The sequence below is a fragment of the Bos javanicus genome, chromosome 2 (assembly GCF_032452875.1).
Source record: "Bos javanicus breed banteng chromosome 2, ARS-OSU_banteng_1.0, whole genome shotgun sequence".
In the NCBI taxonomy this organism is placed as follows: Eukaryota; Metazoa; Chordata; class Mammalia; order Artiodactyla; family Bovidae; genus Bos; species Bos javanicus.
In genome coordinates this window covers 122,540,051-122,561,393 of record NC_083869.1, presented here as the reverse complement: position 1 = coordinate 122,561,393, position 21,343 = coordinate 122,540,051, and the positions used below count along the sequence as shown (strand labels likewise).

At 39.3% G+C, this 21,343-nt stretch overlaps 1 protein-coding gene and 2 non-coding genes across 33 annotated transcripts in view; all 3 read right to left on the bottom strand.

Moving 5' to 3' along the window:
- PUM1 (pumilio RNA binding family member 1) overlaps nt 1-21,343 on the bottom strand; it is a 126,076-nt gene that overhangs the window by 15,729 nt on the left and 89,004 nt on the right. For 18 of the 31 annotated variants that reach the window (XM_061389944.1, XM_061390003.1, XM_061390066.1 and 15 more), the window contains 7 exons: nt 21,020-21,158; nt 19,631-19,774; nt 18,409-18,705; nt 17,092-17,328; nt 6,204-6,471; nt 3,708-3,837; nt 1,729-1,863 (listed from right to left, as the gene is read on the bottom strand). In XM_061389944.1, coding sequence (XP_061245928.1) covers nt 1,729-1,863; nt 3,708-3,837; nt 6,204-6,471; nt 17,092-17,328; nt 18,409-18,705; nt 19,631-19,774; nt 21,020-21,158 — 1,350 coding nt within the window. The remainder of the gene's footprint in view (nt 1-1,728; nt 1,864-3,707; nt 3,838-6,203; nt 6,472-17,091; nt 17,329-18,408; nt 18,706-19,630; nt 19,775-21,019; nt 21,159-21,343) is intronic. The other 13 variants (XM_061389957.1, XM_061389978.1, XM_061389983.1 and 10 more) reach the window with 6 other exon arrangements.
- LOC133236183 (small nucleolar RNA SNORD103/SNORD85) lies at nt 773-857 on the bottom strand. The gene has a single exon (XR_009732771.1). It is a non-coding gene; the product is annotated as a small nucleolar RNA SNORD103/SNORD85 (small nucleolar RNA).
- LOC133236196 (small nucleolar RNA SNORD103/SNORD85) lies at nt 20,829-20,905 on the bottom strand. The gene has a single exon (XR_009732781.1). It is a non-coding gene; the product is annotated as a small nucleolar RNA SNORD103/SNORD85 (small nucleolar RNA).

Genomic DNA, 21,343 nt, shown 5'->3' with positions numbered 1-21,343 from the left:
GAGCCCAAAGAGGTAAAAACCCCACTGGAGATCAATTTATTTCACCTAAAATACACTTACATCTGGAAAACACTAGGTTATTTGTACTGGGAAAGGTAGTTTAGACCCAGAACAGGAATCCCAGAGAAACCAGATCAGGAGAAGATACTCAGGAATATATAGGGTAGAAAGAACAATGCGGGGGCGGGGTACAGGGAAGAGAAGGGAGACATAAACTACTACAATGTAGCCACTGGATCAGAAAACAAACAAAAAAATACAGTAAAATATTAAAAAAAAAAAAAAACAATGTATCATATTCATGGGAGAGGGCAAAGATGTGGAAAATACCTGGGAAATCAAAATTTCCTGCTTGATTTCAGTAAGCAGGCATTATGGTCAAGAGAGGGGAAAAAGTTCCATGTTCAAAAGAAACAAGAAAATTAACAAGGAAAGATTCAGTCATCATATTTTCATCCTGGAACATCCCAGGGAAAATTAAAACTGATAACGATCTGAACATTAGGAGAAAACAAACTAGTAGCCTCACCCCTGCTTCTAATCACTTACACACAACATCCTCCTCTTCCCGCTGTACCTCCTGTGCTGGGCACTGAGTGGAATGAACTCCCAACCTGCTGTGTGTCCCCTACATTTCCTCCGCCCTCACCAGCATCTTGACAGCCCCATCTGAGTCTCACAGCTTAAGGACTCTGGACTCCCCAGCCTTCAACTGCCATCGCCAACACCAGCATGGTGTTTTGTTTTGAACTGGAGGTTGGTGGGTGCCTCGTCTGGCTCAGAACTTGAGTCCAGAGTAAAGAGTCTCATTACCGAACTCTGTTCTCAGAGAGGGCAAGTGGCTCATCACTGCCAGACCACGGTCACCCCCTCCATCGAGAAGGACTGGGTGAATTCAGAGCCCAAAGGCTGAGGGTTCAGATGGGCAACACCCAAAGCTCGAGGTACTGCCTCCCGCAGACACAGTGCGGCCTGCACACCTGCCTGGGGGCTGGCTGGGCTTCTCCGGCCCCGTGGTCTGTGTGGGGCCGGCTGGACCTCCTCCATGACAGCTCTGAGGCCATGAGCCTCTTCATGCGCTTTCTGTGTCAGCTCCCACTCACAGCACACAGCACCTCAGATTTCTGTCCCATTTTTTCCTGTCTACCTCCTCTGTAGCCTGGACTTCTCCTCCTACAAAGTCTCCCCTCAAAGGCGTGAGCACAGGCGCTCACGTCACCCTTCCCCACATGTGCTCTGTGGGCAGTGCTCAGTCTCGGCCATCTCTGTGCTGGCAGCTGGCACGCAGTGGGCACCAGATCAGTGTGCCAGACCTGATGCTGCCTTAGGCAAGAGCTCATTCAATAAACAGTGTAAGTGAAGAAAACTAGAAGGTATATTGGAAAAAGTTTTGTTTGTTGGGGTCAGTTCGGGTATAAGGAATTGACAACTTTACTTTCTTCACCTGTTGCCAAATGAAAAACCCACCTTTAAAATCACACCTACTAAAGACTTAATTCTGGTCAAAAGGAAAAGTATTTGAAACCACTGGTTTTAACAACAAGACACTTGATCCACTATAAATTTACAAAATTCACTGCACAATTCATGCTTGCCATGCACAGAAGGCAGCCACAAGCACCAAAGAAAAACTGAGAGAAAACTAAAGACTGACAAATTTACAAGGTTCACCACATGTACCATGAAGAAACACCAAACACCAAGAGAAAAGTTAAAGGGGAAACTTACAATTACCTGCTGGTCTGAGGGAATAAACTCAAGAGCTTTCTGGATAACACGGCAGCCATACATCTGCAGTGCCAATGACAGGACGTGGCCTCGAATCCGCTCAGCCAAAGCCAGCTTCTGTTCAAGGCTGCCAAACTAGACACAACATGTGGGTGAGCACCATTACTTAGGTAGAAAGAGAGGCCAGAGAAAGCAAAGCATTCACTATTCTGTATCAACCACTGGCATACCTCTTTTAGCCCTGTCATCTGTGATTAACTAAACCTTTTGTTTATAAACCCTTTGTTTCTTCAAGGCAGTACTTATCAGAATGTGATTAAGAGGAACTCTTTTTCATGTTAAAAACACTTCTCAGATATCCAACTGTAGTAGTTTCTGCTAAACAAACAGGCAATTCCTCAAAGTTGCCCTTAACTCATCAATACTATTAAATATACCTATATGCCATTAATTACAAGAGCATTTACATTTATTCTAAAAACAACAGTACATGTGGAAGACACTTTATTATTAAAGCTTTAGACAATGTCTGAGGGATATCTAAGGATTTCTTGCAGCAAACCTACATCACTTTAGGTGTCTGAGTCTGTAAGTTGAACTTTGTGAAGTTTAAGCCAAAGCACACATGCACACTCCTTCTGAATATGCTGTTCTATACTACTGTAAGAAATGACAATGTCTATTTATACAAGTCAACAGGATCAGGGGGAAAGTTGGTAAAATCAAGGGGTAGGACTGCACAATGTCAAGTCTTCCTAGAATGTCTCTCCATCCTTGGTTTTTTACTTTCATTTGAATAGCACATGAGACTGATAAGAGACTTTATGATTAAGAATGCCCAACCCACTTATTTTCCATAAAAGGGAACTCAAGTCCAGGGACGTTGTCTAAGTCAGAGAAGTTCTCCAGCTTGTCCCAAAGCGTACTGCTATCATCAACCGCTCGTGTGGCCAGCCTAGCTGCATTAACCTCTGGAGTTGGGGAGGTCTGTGTTTTTACATATACGTGACCAAAATGGCAGTGAAAAGGTATCTGAAAGTCAAAATTGTAAGAGTCATATTTAGGCTGATTCCTCAATCCACAGCTAGAGAATTCAGAGTCAAAGAACTTAGATTTTGATGAGAAAAGTTGGGAAGATAAAGACTGTGAGTGAGCCATTTTTTAAAAATCTTCACAAAAACCAAAAAAAATAAGATGTAAGAAGATTACAAATTTCTCTTGTTGAGGGACAGGTAATGTGCAGAGTTGCCGCATTTTACCCCTGTACCAAATGTTTCATCTCAATGTTTCACTCCTTTCTGGCTTTATAATAGGGTTATTGATACCACGGCCGTGTAGTACATCACAGCTACAATGGTCAGTAAAAAAACAAAACAAAACAAAACAAAAAAAAACTGTGCCTTTCTGACATTTTAGTTTAGAAGAGGAAATAGACATTAATCCAACAATCTCACTGATCCTTTCCAAAGACAATGATAACAAGAGTAGACATTATCTGCATTAATAGGAATAATAAGGAATCAAGGCTGAAGGATCACCCATGTATCAATCCTCATGACTGGTTTATGATGAAAAACACTAGAGTTGGTGTTCAAAGATAATTCTCTAGGAAACCATTTTTTAAATTTTTTTCAGAACTTTATTGTGGCCCTCCTAAAATTATCTGACACAAATTTTTTCCTCCAAACATGACACTTTCAGTGAAACTATTTTGGCAATCAGAAATATTGTGCTGGATCCTAAATGAAGAGAGTGGTTCTACAAGCATGTTTCTCAAATACACTAGCATTATCTGCTTGGCTATTTAAACGATGCACTTCTGCTAACGAACTGGAGAAATATTGAATCGTGCTTCAAAAAGACCATTCACACTTCATTTTAATGACTGGAATGAAATTGCAATTCTAAAAACAGCTAATGAAAATCAAAATGCTGTGGAGATTCTCTAAAGGCACAAGACAGAAAGAACAAAGGCTTACTTCAAAGAACTTCTGAATGACGTAATTTCCAAATACATCCACCATCAGCTGGTAAGCGGCCTGAAGGATTTCATTGAAGACAAGTTGGCGTTCGGCTGGTGTGGCACGCTCAAGTTTCAGCTGAATGAATCTGAAGTACAAAGTAAAAAGAGCAATCACAGCATTTTAGGAAGACTTGGAAAATATCTAAAGACTAGCTCAATTTATGTAATTTTTCAGTTCTGAAGCTATATGTATTTGTGTGCATATACATATATGCACACACACAACTGTTACTTAAATAAATCACTTGAGCTCACTTACTTGAAGAATTACTGAAAAGGAAAAAAGTTATACTATGAAGTATCCCCTATTTTAACCAAGCTTTTAAAATTATATTTAAGTTTCAGTAGATGTCATTACAACAGGACATGTATTTCCCTGTGGGATGGAGGGAGAGATGAAAAGTGGGGCAGAAAAAGAGAAGAAGGTGAAGGCAAGAGGCACAACACCAGGAGAACCTGGCCAGACGTTTTCTCTTAGAAAATCAGTCCCACATCAATAAACTTAAAAGCCCATGGTCCCTATTTTAGTCTTCAACACACATTCATATGAAGTACATATGTAGTACATATTCATTAATGGTGTGGAACAGTAGTCATCTATGTGCAGGATCTTTCTAAAGTAGCAGCTACTCAGTTTGCCTTTTTTAGCTCAGAAGACTGTATTTAAAAAACCATGTTTTTCTCTTAATCTGGACTTTAGGATTTAAATATGAAAAATCCTTACCCAGTAGCAAGCTGGTAGAATCTAAAGAGGAGGCAAATTCTTTGGGAATTGTTTTAGTGGAATCATCGGAGAGAAAGAAACGGGGAGAGAGAAGGCTGGATGATGTCATCATAACTCTGCCTGTTTCTGAGGACCAAGGTCCCTTTCTGTGAAGTCCACTGGAACAGGGAGCAGTAACCAAAGCTAAATAACAGCATTTTCTAACCTCTGTGCAGACCCTTACTTCTACAGAAGGGAACAACAAAGGAAAGTGGTGGCAACATCTTATTCCTGAGCCTAAGGATCCAAACTTGCATTTGAACAGTGTCTCTGAGAGAAAGATTCTTAACAGTGATTAAAGCAGCAAGTACTGTACAAACGTCTTTGTGTTAGTATTTCTGTTTTTCTTGAACTGTAGACATTCTGTGAGGTCTCATGAACAAAGGAACACCAGGCTAATCTTTCAGAAAGGTAAAAAGGCTTGTTTCAGCATGTGATCCAGATTATTGTTCAGTCGCTCAGTCGTGTCCAACTCTTTGAGACCCCATGGACTGCAGCAGGCCAGGCTTCCCTATCCTTCACCATCTCCTAGAGCTTGATCTAACTCATGTCCATCAAGTCAGTGATGCCATCTAACCACCTCCTCCTCTGTCATCCCCTTCTCCTCCTGCCTTTAATCCTTCCCAGCATAAGCGTCTTTTCTAAAAAGTGTTCTCGTATCAGGTGGCCAATGTATTGGAACTTCAGTTTCAGCATCAGTCTTTTTAATGAATATTCAGGATTGATTTCCTTTAGGATTGACAGGTTTGATCTCCTTGCAGTCCAAGGAAAGGACTCTCAAGGGTCTTCTCCAACACCATAGTTCAAAACCATCAATTCTTTGGCGCTCAACTTTCTCTATGGTCCAACTCTCACAGACATGACTACTGGAAAAATCATAGCTGTGACCATAGGGACCTTTGTCAGCAAAGGAATGTCTCTGCTTTTTTAATAAGCTAGGTTTATCATAGTTTTTCTTCCAAGGAGCAAGCGTCTTTTAATTTCATGGCTGCAGCTGCCATCCAGAGTGATTTTGGAGCCCCCAAAAATAAACCTGTCACTGTTTCCATTGTTTCCCCATCTATTTGCCATGAAGTAATGGGACTGGATGCCATGATCTTCATTTTTTGAATGCTGAGTTCTAAGCCAGCTTTTTCACTCTCTTCTTTCGCTTTCATCAAGAGGCTCTTTAGTTCCTCTTTGCTTTCTGCCATAAGGGTGGTGTCATCTGCATATCTGAGGTTGCTGATATTTCTCCCAGCAATCCTGATTCCAGCTTGTGCTTCATCCAGCCTGGCATTTGGTGTGATGTACTCTGAATCTAAGTTAAATAAGCAGGGTGACAATATACAGCTTTGACGTGCTCCTTTCCCAATTTTGAACCAGTCTGTTGTTCCATGTCCAGTTCTAACTGTTGCTTCTTGACCTGCATACAGGCTTCACAGGAGGCAGGTAAGGTGGTCTGGTATTCCCATCTCTTAAAGAACTTTCCACAGTTTGTTGTGATCCAGATTACTAAATGGCTACTGTCAATCACTTTGTATCTGATGGCTCTCACAGCCTCTAAAATAAATAATAGGAAGTATACCAAAAAGTAAATTTCGTTTCATTAATTTTATAGCAATTTCCTTAAGTGTATACCTTATCTGAGGCATGGAATTTAAGGCATTAAGATTTCGGTTACCTTAAGTGCCAAAGCCAAGTCCTCACCTGGAACCATGCTGGTCTTGGGAAAACTCCATTATGTGCCCAGCAATCTCCCGCAATTGTAAATTAGGATATCGGTTATTTCGAAAATCTTCCAAAAGCCTGCTCCTGCCAGAGGGCATGACATCAGACATTCCGTATCGCAAACGGGAGGAGGAAAAAAGGGTGCTGCTGGGGCTGAAGAGGCTGGAGGCACTGCTTGCGCTGCGGTACTTGGCTTCAGCGCCTGGAGCAGCAGAGATGTATCTTCCACTGCCATTTGTGAGTCCTCCTGTTGGTTACAGAACAGGAGAACTCAAGACTCATTCTCATTTTGTTCAAGAGAAGAAAAAGCATCCCATACATGAAATCTTGTATCACCTCTGATTTCTTTTCAAATCTGTTGCTTTTGTGTTAAGACTCAATTCTATTAGTGCCATGATTTTTATCAGGCCAACTCACCAAGTTGGAAGAAAACTTCTGCACAAAAATTGAGAGGAGAGTGCTATTAAACACTGATAGGACACTGCTAGCGATAATGGAGCAAGGGTTAGTGAGTCCCTTCGTAGTAAGTGAAATGAGGAGGAACGTTCCTGCTGTGTGAACCAGGATCAGAAAAGACAAACTGCAGAGACAAGAGTGGTTTTCCACTCCCATCTCTGTGGAGATTCCTGCCATCAGTGAATAATCCCCACTCCCATCTGAAACCCTTTCTTAAAAAAAAAAAAATGGGGTACCCAGGTTAGTCTGTTTTATACAGTGGGTCCCCCAAAAAAGTTTTGAAGGCATGGTTTTGCCAGTAAATAAAAGTATGAAAATCACTAAGGCAATGCAGGCCAACAATTAGACATAAGGGACAGGGGAAAAAAAAAACGATATATACTTTGAAATGGAAGGCTTTCAAGTTCTTCATCAGGAATGGACAGCTTCTAACTCCTACTGGAACAGAGCCTGAAGTAATTGCAGTAGCAACAACTTTCAGGCCACTAATACTGCCATCTTGACTGCTGACAAAGAAATAATCACTATGAATCCCCAGACAGAAAAAATAGAGGAAAAACTGAAAAGTCTATCAAGAGGTAATTATGAGTATCTGTTTTCCTTGTGTTTTTTTTTTTACAATACTGGCTTTTTTTGTTTGTTTGTTTGTTTTAACTTTAGATTGTACTATAAAAAGGACGTGAAGCCTTTTTTTTTTTTTTGGTTCTTCCCCCATTCCTACATTGCAAAGTAGGTAAGAAATACCATTTAAACCACAAAGAGAGCAGATGAATAACAACCCAGGAACCATGAGAGAAGTCACCCACCATGAACTGCCTGTTAACTACAGAGTTTTAATGACAGTTTAGTCTGGAGTTCAGTGGTAGCTACAAAAGGATACTCAGCTTGGATTTCTCCACAGAATTCTAGGGCCCAGTTTCAAAGGTCTGGGTCTCAGTGAAAACTATGGAACCAAAAGGAAATGGCTCACATTTTTAAATAATTAAATAAAAACTACTTACTGAGCATTTGTCCTATGCCAGCCTCTATGCTAGCAGTATTTCATATCTACTTTCTATCAAATTCTTACTGGCATTACGGAAAAGGGAGTTTTAAAAATCCCGTATAAGTAACAGAAAATTAAGGCCCAAAGATATGAAATGCCTCTCCAAAGATACAAAACTCAAATTCACCACGGCCAGAATTTATCACAGAATTCTTAACTCCAGAGTTACAGCTTTGCAACCAACCACACAATACTCCTTTTCAGATACAGTTATACAGTTTTCGTTTTCTAAAGGACATTGTTATTCTTGTCAAAATTCCATAATATTTCTTAATCCAAAAGGAAAACATTTCTTTCAGCAAAGGAAGACAGGAGGTTTGTAAGAAAAAAGAACAGTAGCCATATGGCTGCTTTTTATTCCATTTCAAAAATAATTCTTTTTTTCCCCAGTCTGAGAAAGGAGACAAACAGGCAAAGAGGAAGTAATCAGACAGGTGAGCAGTAGTGGAAGAGTGTGATAATACCAAGTAAGGTGGTGAAGAAGAAGGCATGGCATGAATACACAAGGTTTTGAAACAAAGGTATTTTAAGAACCTGGTCACTAACAAAGGCACTTAGTAAAAAGTAACAAATCAACAAAAATACAACCAAACGCCTAAAAGACCTGAGAAACATCCAAATTAACATGGAAGGAAGCCAGATCCTTGGTTTCAAGGCTGAATTGCGGGAACCAACCCTGAGCACTGCCCTACTTCTCTACTTCAGTTACACAAGCCAACAAATGCACTTATTGTTTAAGCCATTATCAGCTGGATTTTCTGTTACTGTGGCTAAGAGCATACTGACTAATCCACAACATAAAGGGTTGGAGTGAATAATGGGCAGATTTATACATCTGCCCTGAAGTTTTGATTTTTGGCTCTGGTATCCTTGGATGCCAGACAGGATACACAAGCACACACATATATATACACACACAGCTGTTATTATTGAGAAAGGAAGTATAGAAATCTGAAAAAAAAGTTTCTCTAGGTACTATATTATAAATGGCAAACTAACAGTTAATAGGAATATTCTGCTCAGGCCAAATAATTTTCTTTAAACATTAAGCCAATAGTTAAAACTTCTGCTTAAAAAATGTGGTTTCCTGTTGTTTTTGAAAAGGTATCCGGCAAAGAGTAGACCATCATTACTTGTTGACTGCAGTTTCTTTATAGATACATAAAGGCGTCTTCTAGTTCACTATAGTTTACACACCTACATGCACTTATGCCCAAACTTTCATCCCTTGGAGGTGGCCTTTGAGAGTATTTAACACCTGTTTTAAAAAGAACATTTCATTCAGGCCCTCTAAGGGAGCCTCCTAATGATTCCACAAAGTTTTCAGTAATATTTTGATGGTGGTGGATTTCATAGAGCTGTGTCCTATGATATCTCCACAGAGATCAACAGCTTAAATGTTTTGTGTATATGTAGGTTTCCTGCTTCACATGTAAGGAATGTGGAAGTCACCACTTCACCCTAACAACAAGCAAAAAACTAAGCAGTCTGAAAAACCAAAAATTCTTCTTGGATCCATAAAAGAGGTAAAAACAGAGAAAACCACTGCCGCCAAGATCGGAGAAACAGACATACGGGTCACCACGGCTCACCTGACCACAGACTCAGACACACTGCCCAAACCAGTACCAGACTAGGAAATCCTGAACTGTATGTAACCAACAAACTATCAAGTATTGACAACTCTGAAATACGCAACTCTAGCCTACTCAAACTATCCTGTCCCAATAAAGGGAGAAGGAAAAATACCAAGAAACATTTGTGAAGTTGACGGTCCAGAAATATAGGCTCACTGACACAGTGAGACCTAATCGTAAGTCTATAGAACACTGTCCCTCCCCTCACACTTCACCATCACATTACTAAAACCTACTATGGCATTTCCTTTCGCTTGATACATCAGGCATGGCTATCAAGGCACAGCAAAAGGCAAAAAAAAAATCTGAAGAGTAAGGGCACACACAAGAAACATATATGAGAGGGTACTGAAATTTTCAGAATGGGAATTTAAAACAATTACGATTACTATGCTAAGGGCCCTAAAATATACAGCACACAGGAAGAGATGGGCAATGTAAGCAGAGAGATGGAAATCCTGAGAAAGAACCAAGAAGAAATGCTAGAGATAAAAAATATTGTAACCAAAATGAAGAACACCTTTGATGGGTTTATAAGCAGACTGACTACAGATGAAGAAAGAATCTCTAAGCCAGAGGATCTATCAATAGAATCCTCAAAAATCAAAATGGAAAGAGAACAAAGACTCAAACAGAACAGAATACCCAAGGATTGTGGGGCAACTACAAAAACGGGAACATACACATAGTGGGGCTATCCGAAGGAGAAGAAAGAGAGAAAGGGACAGAGAGGACATCTGAGTCTATAATGACTAAGGGTTATCTAAATCAACGTCAGACACCAAACTGCAGGTCCAGGAAGCACAGGGAACACCAAGCAGGAAAAGAAAGCAAAAATTATACCTCCCAACCATCATTTTCAAATTACATAAAATCAAAGATAAAGAAAAATACTGAAAGAAGCCACAGGAGCAAAAAAGTCTTACTTACAGAGGAGCAAAGATAAGAATTAAATCTGACTTCTCCTCAAAAAGCATGCAAGCAAGAAGAGAGAAGACTAAGTTTTGAAGGAAAAGAAACCCACCAACCTAGAATTCCATACCCTGCAAAATTATCCTTCACAAGTGAAGGAGAAATAAAGACTTTCTCAGCAAACAAAAATTGATGGCATTTGTTGCCAACAGATGTGCCTTGCAAAAAATGTCAAAAGCATTCTTCAGAAAGAAGTATAAATAACACAGGCCACAAACTGATCCATATAAAGAAAGGAAGAACCTCAAAAAGAGAAAATTTTCTCTTATTCTTAACTGATCTGACAGACAACAGTTTGCTCCAATAACAGCAACAATGTATTCAATTATGTATGCTTATGTCTATATCATACACATACATATATACATACACGTATGCTTTTTATACAGCTGAAATGAGTGACAGTAATTACACAAGGGATAGCAGATAAAGGTTAAGATTATTCTGTGATTATAAAGTCCTTTTATGGCCTTATTTGAAAGTGGACCTCAGTTAACTGTAAATGTATAATGATCCTAGTCAAACCACTGAAAAAGTTGGGGGAAAAAAAAAAGGAAGTAGTCTGATAGGCTAAGAAAGGAAATACAATGGAATCATAAAAAATGCTCAATTAAAACCACAAGAGGCAGGGACTTCCTGGTGGTCCAGTGGCTAAGATTCCACATTCCCAATGCAGGGTGCTTGGGTTCGACCCCTAGTCAGGTAACTAGATCCCACATGCCACAACTAAAGATTCCATGTAGCCAAATAATTTTTTTTAAACCCACAATTGGCAGAAAAAGAATGAAAGACAAACATAGAAACAAAAAAATAGAAAACAAATATGGTAAACATTAATCCAACTATATCAATAATCACTTTGTCAATGGTCTAAATGTACCAATTAAAGAGACTGTCAGAGTGGGTCAAAAAATGAAATTCAACATATGCCGTCTACAAGAAACTAACTTTAAAAATACACACATACAGATTAAAAGTACCATGCTAAATTAAGAAGTGCTTCAGTTACTTTATCCAAAGGGTTTTCTAGTATTCCGGCCATCTAGGATCCCATCTTCTCGCTACATGGAATGTTTTCATTCATCTGGTTTTGTTTTCTGTACTCAGAGATTTAGTAGATGACTAATGGGCAAAACCCTGCTCTCTTTGCCTTTTAAAGAAAACTTCCCAAGGCGCTCAACATCTGGTTCTGAATTTAACACAGGCAGAGGCAGTGCTGCTCACAAAAATGTTTACAAAGTAGTTCTCCTCAAACCACTCCTTAATACCATAACCAAGCAACCTTTCATGAAAGTAAGCCTAAGAATAATTGTCTTTAGTGCATAATGCTAAATCCAAACTGTGTTAACTTTCACTCAGTTAGTTTTACAGATGACAAGTCACTTTCAGAGAACTAGGTAATCAATCACAAAATGCTACATTTCCATTTAGAACAGAGAAGTGTCTGAAGGCACACACATGACTAGTTAACAATCTGAGATTACTACAGGTTCAGTTCAATTCAATCACTCAGTAGTGTCCAACTCTTTGCGACCCCATGAATCACAGTACGCCAGGCCTCCCTGTCCATCACCAACTCCCGGAGTTCACCCAAATTCATGTCCATAGAGTCGGTGATGCCATCAAGCCATCTCATCTCAAAAAGCATGTAAAGACCTGCACACTAAAAATTTCAAAACTTTGCTGGGGAAAAACAGTGCACGCAAAGATGAACAATCACCTACCTCGGGCAATACACAAAACTAACTCAAAACGGACCAAAGACTTTAAGAGCTAAAAAAACAAAAATTTTAGAACAAAACATAGGAGAACATCTTTAAGACCTTGAGTTAGGCAAAGATTTCTATACCATAAAGCATGATAAACTGGACCTCATCAAAATTAAAACTATTTTTAAAAAATTTAAAGTTACTGCACTTCAAAAACAACCATTTAAAAAGAAAAAGACAAGCAAAAGACCAGAGACTATGTACATGCAAAACACATATACATAAAGTCTGATAAAGGACTTGATTCCAGAATACAGGGCTTCTCAGACGGTGCACTGGTGAAGAATCTGCCTGCCAATGCAGGAAACCTAAGAGATGCGTGTTCAATCCCTGCGTTGGAGAAATCCTCTGAAGCAGGGCAAGGCAACCCACTCCAGTATTCTTGCCGGGAAAATCCCATGGACAGAAGAGCCTGGTGGGTCCATAGTGTCACAAAGAGTTGGGCATGACTGAAGCAACTTATTAGCACACATCCAGAATATACAAAGAACCCTTACAATTCCATGGAATAAGACAAACAATGCACATCCAAAACTGGGCCCAAAAAATGAGTGGACATTTCACCAAAGATACATGAATGGTAATAAGCACATAAAAAGATGCTATACATTACTGTCATTAGGGAAATGCAAATTAAAACCACAATGACATAACTATTTCATGCCCACTAGAATGGTGATGTTATGTAAGAAAAATAAGAACAAATGTTGGCAAGGATGCAGAGAAATTGGAATCCTCGAACACTGCTGGTGGGAATGTAAATGATGAAATTGGAAAAGTTTGAATTTCTCCAAAATTTAACATAAAACTTTTACATTCAGTAATTCTACTTCCAGAGAAGTGAAAACATGTTTCTACAGGAAAACATCTAATAGCCAAAAACTATAAACAACAAACATCCTTCAATTGTGAAAAGTTAGACAAAATGTAGCATTATCCAGAAAACAGGATAATTCAGCCAAAAAAAAAAGGAATAAACTACTGACACATACTATATCATGAATAAAATCTCAAAAACCTCTGAAGAAAAAAAAAAGTCAAGCAAAAGAGGTCACATACTGTATAGTTCCATTTATATCAAATGTTCAGAAAAGGCAAATTTAAAAACAGGAAGTAGGAAATTCCCTGGCAGTCCAGTGGTTAGGGCTCTGCAGTTTCACTGCAGAGGGCACTGGGTTCCATTCCAAGTAGGGTAACTAAGAATCCCTGAGCCCTGAAGCACACACATCTCCACCCCCACATGCAAAAAAAGAACACAAACAGAAAGTACATCAATGTCTGACTGGGGCTAAGGGTGTGAATGGGCTTCCCTGCTGGCTCAGCAGTATACAATCCACCTGCAATGCAGGAGGCGTAGGAGAGGAAAGTTGGATCCTTAGGTCGGGAAAATCACCTGGAAGAGGCACGGCAACCCACTCTAGTATTCTTGCCTAGAGAATCTCATGAACAGAGGAGCCTGGTGGGCGAAAACAGGGTCGCAAAGAGGCGGACACGACTGAAGTGACTTCGCGCATGTGCACGCACATATTCAAGGGTGTGAATGGGGATTAACATAAATGACTAAGAAAAATCTTACAGAAGGGATGAAAATATTACCAAACTGATTTATGCTAAAGATTGCACAATATAGAAAGTTACTAAAAATAATTGAATTACATGCTTGAAAGGAGTGGATTTCAAAATATGCAATATACAACTCAATAAAGCTGTTTTTGGGGGACTACCCTGGTGGTACGGTGGCTAAGACTCCATGATCCCAATCGCAAGGGACGTCAGGGAACTAGATCCTACATGCAGCAATTAAAGAATCCCCATGCCACATCAAAGATCAGAGATCCTGCGTGCCACAACTAAAACCCAGGACAGCCAAATAAATAAACAGATACTTTTTAAAATAAATTGTTTTTAAAAATAGAAATCTGATCTTTAAAACAGGTGTGAAAAAAACACTGAAGAATCTATAGTAGGTACTTGACATGTGAATGTTGAATAAACAAGGAGGAACATAATTACTACAGGCAGTGATTTTTTTTCAGAGTATCCTAACACATGTCTGTCTACTGGGAGGAAGTGTGAAAATATATGATAACATTGAGAAAAGATCCACACTGGGATAACAGAGATACAAGCTGGAGTGTGCATTCAAACACTTATATAGCTATGGGGTATCACAAAAGTCATTAAACCATGCTGAGTTTAAGTTTCCCTGTATAGAGTCATCTGAGTACTTAACACAATGAATGAATGCTTACTTACTATGGTTGTTAGTGACGTGAGAACTGATAGTTGGTGGCAGCAGTATAGTATTAATAGTAAAAACTACATTAGGAATGGCCCAATATATATTTGGTAAAAAAAAGTTACATTTCCTTGGTGACAGATGGTAAACAGACTTCTTGTGGTGATTATTTTATAATGGTTAAAACTAAAGCATACAAGAACCTTTTCCTCAAGGAAATAGACTGAAGTGAGGCAAAGCACCACCAATCAAGACACAAAATTCCTCAAGAGTGGCATGTATGATTAAACATCACACATGCAAAAAAGGCAGTCCAATGGAAATACATATATCTAAAATGCTTATACACAGTAAAAAATTTTTAAAGGGAAGATATGTCAAAAATAAAACTAGGCAGACAGCAAGAGTCATTAAAATAAATAGCTCACACCAATAGTTCGTTCCTTCTTCACAGGGGAATCAAAAATTAAGGAGAAGGATGTATTTTATTAAATTGCTGATATATTGGAAAGAGGAAAGGCACCACGCATGCAAGTAATGTTTCCAGCTCCATTTTCAAACACCTAGAGCCATAGCGTTTCGTTCAGAGGCTGATACAGTCCACAGGACAAATCTGGCCTGCCATCTATTTTTGTAAATGAAGTTTTATTGAAAGATAGCTGCACGTTTATTTACATTTTGTCTGTGGCTACTTCTGTGCTTCTATAGCAGAGTTGAATATTGACTATAGAGACTGACTGACAAGCCTAAGATACCTCCTATCTGGCTGTTTACAAAAAAAACTTATTGTAGATTTCATCTGTTTACTGTTAAGTATATGCTGATACAGTTTAAATGTTTAAACCAAGGAATTAAAGGATAAGAGTTCTGACCCTGATAACGCAATGGTTTAAAAGATATTCTGGCACATTACATGGTAGGATATACCCTGATGCTGCTTTGGAGTCTGTTCAGATATGAGAAGACCTAAGCAAGTCAGTTTCCTCACATCTGTATCATAGGCATAATACCATATCTTCAGAATGGTATGCACAGCACCCAAAACTGTTAACAGTAGCTGGTAATAACTATTCAATAAATGTTAATACCTTCCATCTACATACTAAGCTGGGGCTTTCATCTTCTCCTTATAAGTTTGCATTAACCCTCATTCTTTAAAGCCAGGCCTCCTGTCACAAAGAGACACTGTTGTGCAATATACCCTATTCCTTATTTATCCAATATGGACCTAGCAATCTGTAACATCCCCAAAACTTTTCTAAAGTAATGTCCATGTATAACATGAGACAGTTTCATAACTATAGTTCTTATCATGTAAAACCTCAGGATACACACACACACACTCTCACATGTCTATATACATACATACATAGTTTTGCCTTAGAACTCATTTCTCAAACTCAGAGAGCACTCTTAGTTCTAGAATAATAACTATATTATCCTATCCCCTTCAAGACTTTTGATTTTTATAATCATTTTTCAGTCTTTGTCTTTCCAAATAAAAAAGGACTAATCATTTTTAATCAGTCCTCATTTCTGAGTCCATAATCTTTCTAGTCGAAAACAAAGAAACAAACAAAAAAAAAGATCCATGTAAACTCTGGACTTTGGATGATAACGATATGTCAATGTAGGTCCATCAACAGTAACAAAGGTACCACTTTGGTGGGGGACGGTGATAACAGGAGAAGCTATAAATGTGCAGGTCAGAGAGTACAAGGGAAATCTCTATATTCTTCCCTCGATTTTATTATGAGCCTAAAACTGCTCTAAAAAATAAAGCTTTAACTTAAAACAATAATAAATAGAAGATTTAAAAATCAGAATCCTCTAGCAAAGTGGTATTTCCCAGGACAGTCCTGATTCAGGCTTGTCATCACAGATGATTATTAACAACACCCCCATTAGCTCCCTTAAGTGTCCTAGGTTGTAGGATGAATTATATGGTCGCCACACTTCTATGCCTCAACTTTATCCATCTAAAAAATAAATCAGCACTTCAAAATACAAACTTGATAAATAACTAGAGGAAGGGAGTGTGTATACCATCTTCCATCTTGAAAGATTTAAAACTTTGCCACCCAAATTGTTAGAGTAAGTTTCTTTTCATTCTTAAAGCTGGCTGCTTAGAAGCCTCTTTTCCCTCATCATTTTCCAGGATTCAGATGGTAACATTTTTTTAAACCCCATATACAAAATAAGCTAAACATATAATCGGGAAGGATCTATACTCATTACCATCCTGTGTAGTTTAAGAATGTACATAGAAATATTTTCTAAAGAATCTGACAAAAATTTTAAAACAAAATGCTTTATGTGAGAAAGTAAGATATTAAACATATACACGCGGAAGGAAAGGGAATCTAAAAAACAAGGCTAAATATTAACTGTGGTGCTATTTCAGTAGTGTTACTAGGTTAATACACTCTTTGTTTCTCTTTTCCAGCTTAATTAAAAGGAATCTGTACTGTATACTGAAAGATTCTCACATGCAGCCAAAGAACAGCCAAAGACGTTCATACTAAAGCTGAAGTGAATTTACATGGGATGCACCCAAACTTGGATAAATTCCAAACTGCTGTGCTGCCGAGGTATAGCCTAAATAACATGAGGCACTTTAGGAAGGCAAAGAATACCCAGGACACCTCTAGGATGAAGGGATCGTCCTTTGCTTATGCAAAGTACTTCTAATGTCATCAGTGGCAAGAGATTTCTAGAGTTCAAGGTGGTGTAGAGTAATGGTTCTTACCCAGGTTTAAGCTTGAAGAGGATCCATGTGAAGAGAGGGAAGGAGGTGGTGTCTGTGAATGTCCTGGTCCCTGACTAGGGAGAGGCATGCCCACGGGTCCAGGAGAGGAGGAAAAGCTAAGGCCGTTATAAAAACTGTGTCCAATGGGGGTCAAGCTGCTCGATGTCCTCTTATAAAGGTCACTGCTGCCAGTCAGGGAGTCACGGCGGGAGCCACTGCCAGTGTTGGAGTTTGCAACTAAAATGGAATTAAAACAATGCAGATAAGAACAGGCCTGTTCTTCGAAGAACAAGCCCAGTGACCTGTTCCTAACACTTTGATCCAGACTCCTTACCACCGCAAATTTGTCAGCAGAGACAGCCTAACTGTTCATGTGGCAGTTCTAGGGGCAGGTAAAGTAATAAAGAGGACATGGCTCAGGTTAGCATGAAACGTTTTTTTCAAACCATCACACGTATGTTAAAGTCTCCTTCCTTTTGTGTCTCATATTATGGGGATAGGGGTGGGTTAAAATCCTCTGATGGCCACACAAGTTATGGGAAAGGTGAAAGAAAATGGGCTAGAAAGAATGCCTTTCATCAACCCAAAGGTTCTGGTAGAAAAATGGAGTAGAAAAAAGATTTGTGAAGGGGGTATTGCCCCACTACACAAGACTTACATGTAAAAGCCTGGTTTCTCAAAGGGTTCAATCAACAGATATTACTAGCCCCCAATTCCAATTTAAGATACTGTCTCTCAAATAAACCCTTCTGTTTTGATCACATTGTCTTACAAACACTGAAATTATTCCATCATTTTCCTTACTACTTTCCCACTTTTTTTCTCCCATTAAAACATTTAAAATATCTTAAGTCTAATTTCCTTCCTCCCACTTTTCCATAATATCCACCTTAATTCTTCTCAAGACTAGAGAAAACTCATGATTCTTTAAGACCTGCAGGTTGTGGAGTATACCACCCTAAGATTTTTGGTAAGTCCTCCTCCCTCGGTTTTTCATATCCACATTTGTATACTTCCCTCCACATTCTCCCCAATGTCTGCAGAAATCTCCCCAGATTTTCTAATCCTTAAAAAAAAATGGACTCTGAGAGTATAAATAAGTAGCAATGTGCGTGTAAACCTCAAATAGGCCCCAAATGTATAACTTGATTTGAACAGTCCATTATCTCAAAGACGTGTGGAACAGCTGGGTTTCCACGGGACTCGGTCCAGATCTGCCTGTGGTATCTGTCCAGGGTTCCATGCACTGTCAGTAATTGCATAAAGATTATAAAAAATAATTAAAATTTAGTTTCAGCACATCAGTCTGATTTCTACCTGCTGTTCCAAACCCTCCAAGGGCTGATCCCAGGGTGGCGCCGAGAGAACTGCTACTTCCAAATCCCAAGGATGTGTTGGCAGGCTGGGCGGAGCCCTGGGAGAAGAGGGAGCTGCTCTGTGAATTGCTGCTCAGAGAGTTGTTGCCGTAGAAAGAGCTGGATGCCAGGTTGTTACTGGGCTGCTGCTGGGGCTGGGGCTGGGGCTGCTGAGTTCCTAAAGGGCGAAATGGTCCATTTGTTGTTCCAGCAAGACCACCGGCTGCTCCATTTGCTGAAGCTGCGGCCGCTGCAACAGCTATGTAGAAGAAAGCAAACCATATGGCTATGAAAGAGACTGGCCACATTTCCAAACTGCGTTGTTACTCTTTTGAAAACCTTTTAATGCTGCCATATCTTTTCAAAACAGACACAAATCTTGCAAAGAACTATACAAATCTGTCTCTGATCCCTTCACCTGAAGCTTCTATTAATATTTTTCTACTTCTACTCTCAATTCAAAGTCAAAATACCACTGGAGCCAAGTTCACTATGTGGGCAGATTATAAAGAGTCTATAATTTAAGACAGATCACTATGTGGGCAGATTATAAAGAGTCTATAATTTAAGATAGATATGGGTATCAAAAGTACTCATTTCAAATACAACTACTTCCTAAAGTTTCAAGTTCTACAATTACCTACATTAAGGACATTTTCTCCAGAATCATATACTGAAGCCTTGCAATTCTCAGGACACTTAAGCATATTTCCCTCCCCTAGATACACCCACTGTTGTTCCCAAATTTATAAAATATATAATAATACTATATATATATATATATATGACATACATACATACAAAGACTTAAAATAAAAATCTATTGCTGCCCTCCCCCACCATAAGCAAGAAACAAAAACAAAACAAATACCAAATCTTAAAACAACGATATGAATTTCTGTGAAATTAGCCTTGGACTTCTGCCAACAGTGGCCTTTTGTGTGAGTAATCCAACTTCCTATGCTCACAGCAGAGCAGGTCCTTGCTGCTAACTAGCTGGTACACACTGTCAACAGAATCAGAATCTATCAAGGTCACTTGCCACTTCTGACTCTTTCTCTTTGAAAAATTACAGGACAGAATTCTTACTCTGAGAATTGTCAAAGTACCTTTCAACAGAGTTTTAAGAATATCATCCATTCTCCCTTTTAAATCTGAGTGAATCCACTAAGACATAAGCTCACCTGCTTGTGCAGCTGAGGAACTAATGATGACTGGGGCGGGAGCTACAAGTCGAACAGGAGCTCCAAGACCATTTCTCGCTCCTGCATTCACCACAAGGGCACCGGTTTGGTCATAGTAAGCAGCAGGAGCCAAGACTGGATAACCTGAGAATATTAAGATGACAGATAAGTATATATGAAACTAACAAATGTTTCCTGGATACCAGCATACTGTAAATAGTTACAAACTCAGCACTAGGGACAGAAACACCTAGGTTTATATCCTGGCTTGACCACTTAAGTTAACAGCATAACCCTGAGAATCTAGGTAGTATCCTCATAAGGTTAATAATAATACCTGACTCACAAAGTTCTTACAAAGATTAAAAAATGAGTGTGAAAGAGGTAGCATGCTACATGGCACAGTAGGGGGTAGTGTAATTTATTATACACCAAGTGTTAGAAAGGGGATTTAGTGGGACAGGGAACAACTGTACTCTTCAAAGTGCTAACCATGGTTATCACCAGCAACCATACACTGACAACTATTTTATGTTTTCTTGACTATACAATTCGTATCACATAATCTAAACACAAATATACTGCAAGTTATCAGGGAAACTCTAGACAAGCTTCCATTAACAGGTTCTTTCAAAAGTCTGAGACAGAATCTTCAAATGCTATTGAGTCATAAGATTAATTACAGTTGACTTCATAATAAAACATAAATGCTTAGTAACTAACAACATGCATGATCTAAGTTCAAGTTACTTAGTGAATTCATAAATAGATAAGCTGATCTAGCTATATGCCAGGGTCAGTAAGAATCCATAAACTTATACTGAGGTCTCAGAAGGACTTGTTTAAAAGGCAAAACCTCAAACTACAGGCAATCCATGCAAAGAATAAGACCAGGAGACAGTAAGCTAAGAATAACATGTATTCAGCATACATATCAATCACAGGTAGACAGCACAAAGCACCTCTACTGTTGGTTTGGGAGAAATTCTAGAAATGTAAGGGGAACATGATCAAAGAATACTAGGAATGTCTTCCTAATAATACTGTTCACAAGTATCAGCCTTGGAGTGATGCTGAGGCAACCTGGCCACTCCTTTCATTCTTAACACTGAAGGAGAAAACAGACTACCACCAAAGGAAAACGGGATAACCCAAGCTATGTGTGGAGGTTCACATATTTCCAACATGTAAGATTATGACTGGCTCAGAATACTAGGTGCTCTCATCAACGAACTATGGTCTAAGTGAGGGCAAGTGTATGTCATCCTCGCCAGTCCCCAAATGATGACAACCCTAAGCAGATCCAAAGTACTGCCATCCTCCTCTGAACCTCCCCACAAGAAGCAGACTTCTGCCCCCTCCGTGACGAGGGACACAATGCAGCCTCACCTGGCATGCCCGCAGCCAGTCCTTGTCCAAACGCAAGGGCAGAATTCACCGCTGCAGCTGCCACCAGTGGATCGGCTTGCTGTCCCTGCTGGTTCTGATTCGGCGTCAAAGGACGCTGGCTGGCTCCTCCACGGAGAACCTGGGAGACAAACAAACCAACGTTTTCTTCACTGGAAACATCTAAGACCCAACACGTGCTTAAGTTAAATCAACTTTAAAAACTGATGATTGTAAACCATTTTTCCAATCATGTTTTTATGTGACATGGATGTTAGGATTTTATAAAAAAATCAATGAACAGCATTTCATATAGTGAAATTTCAT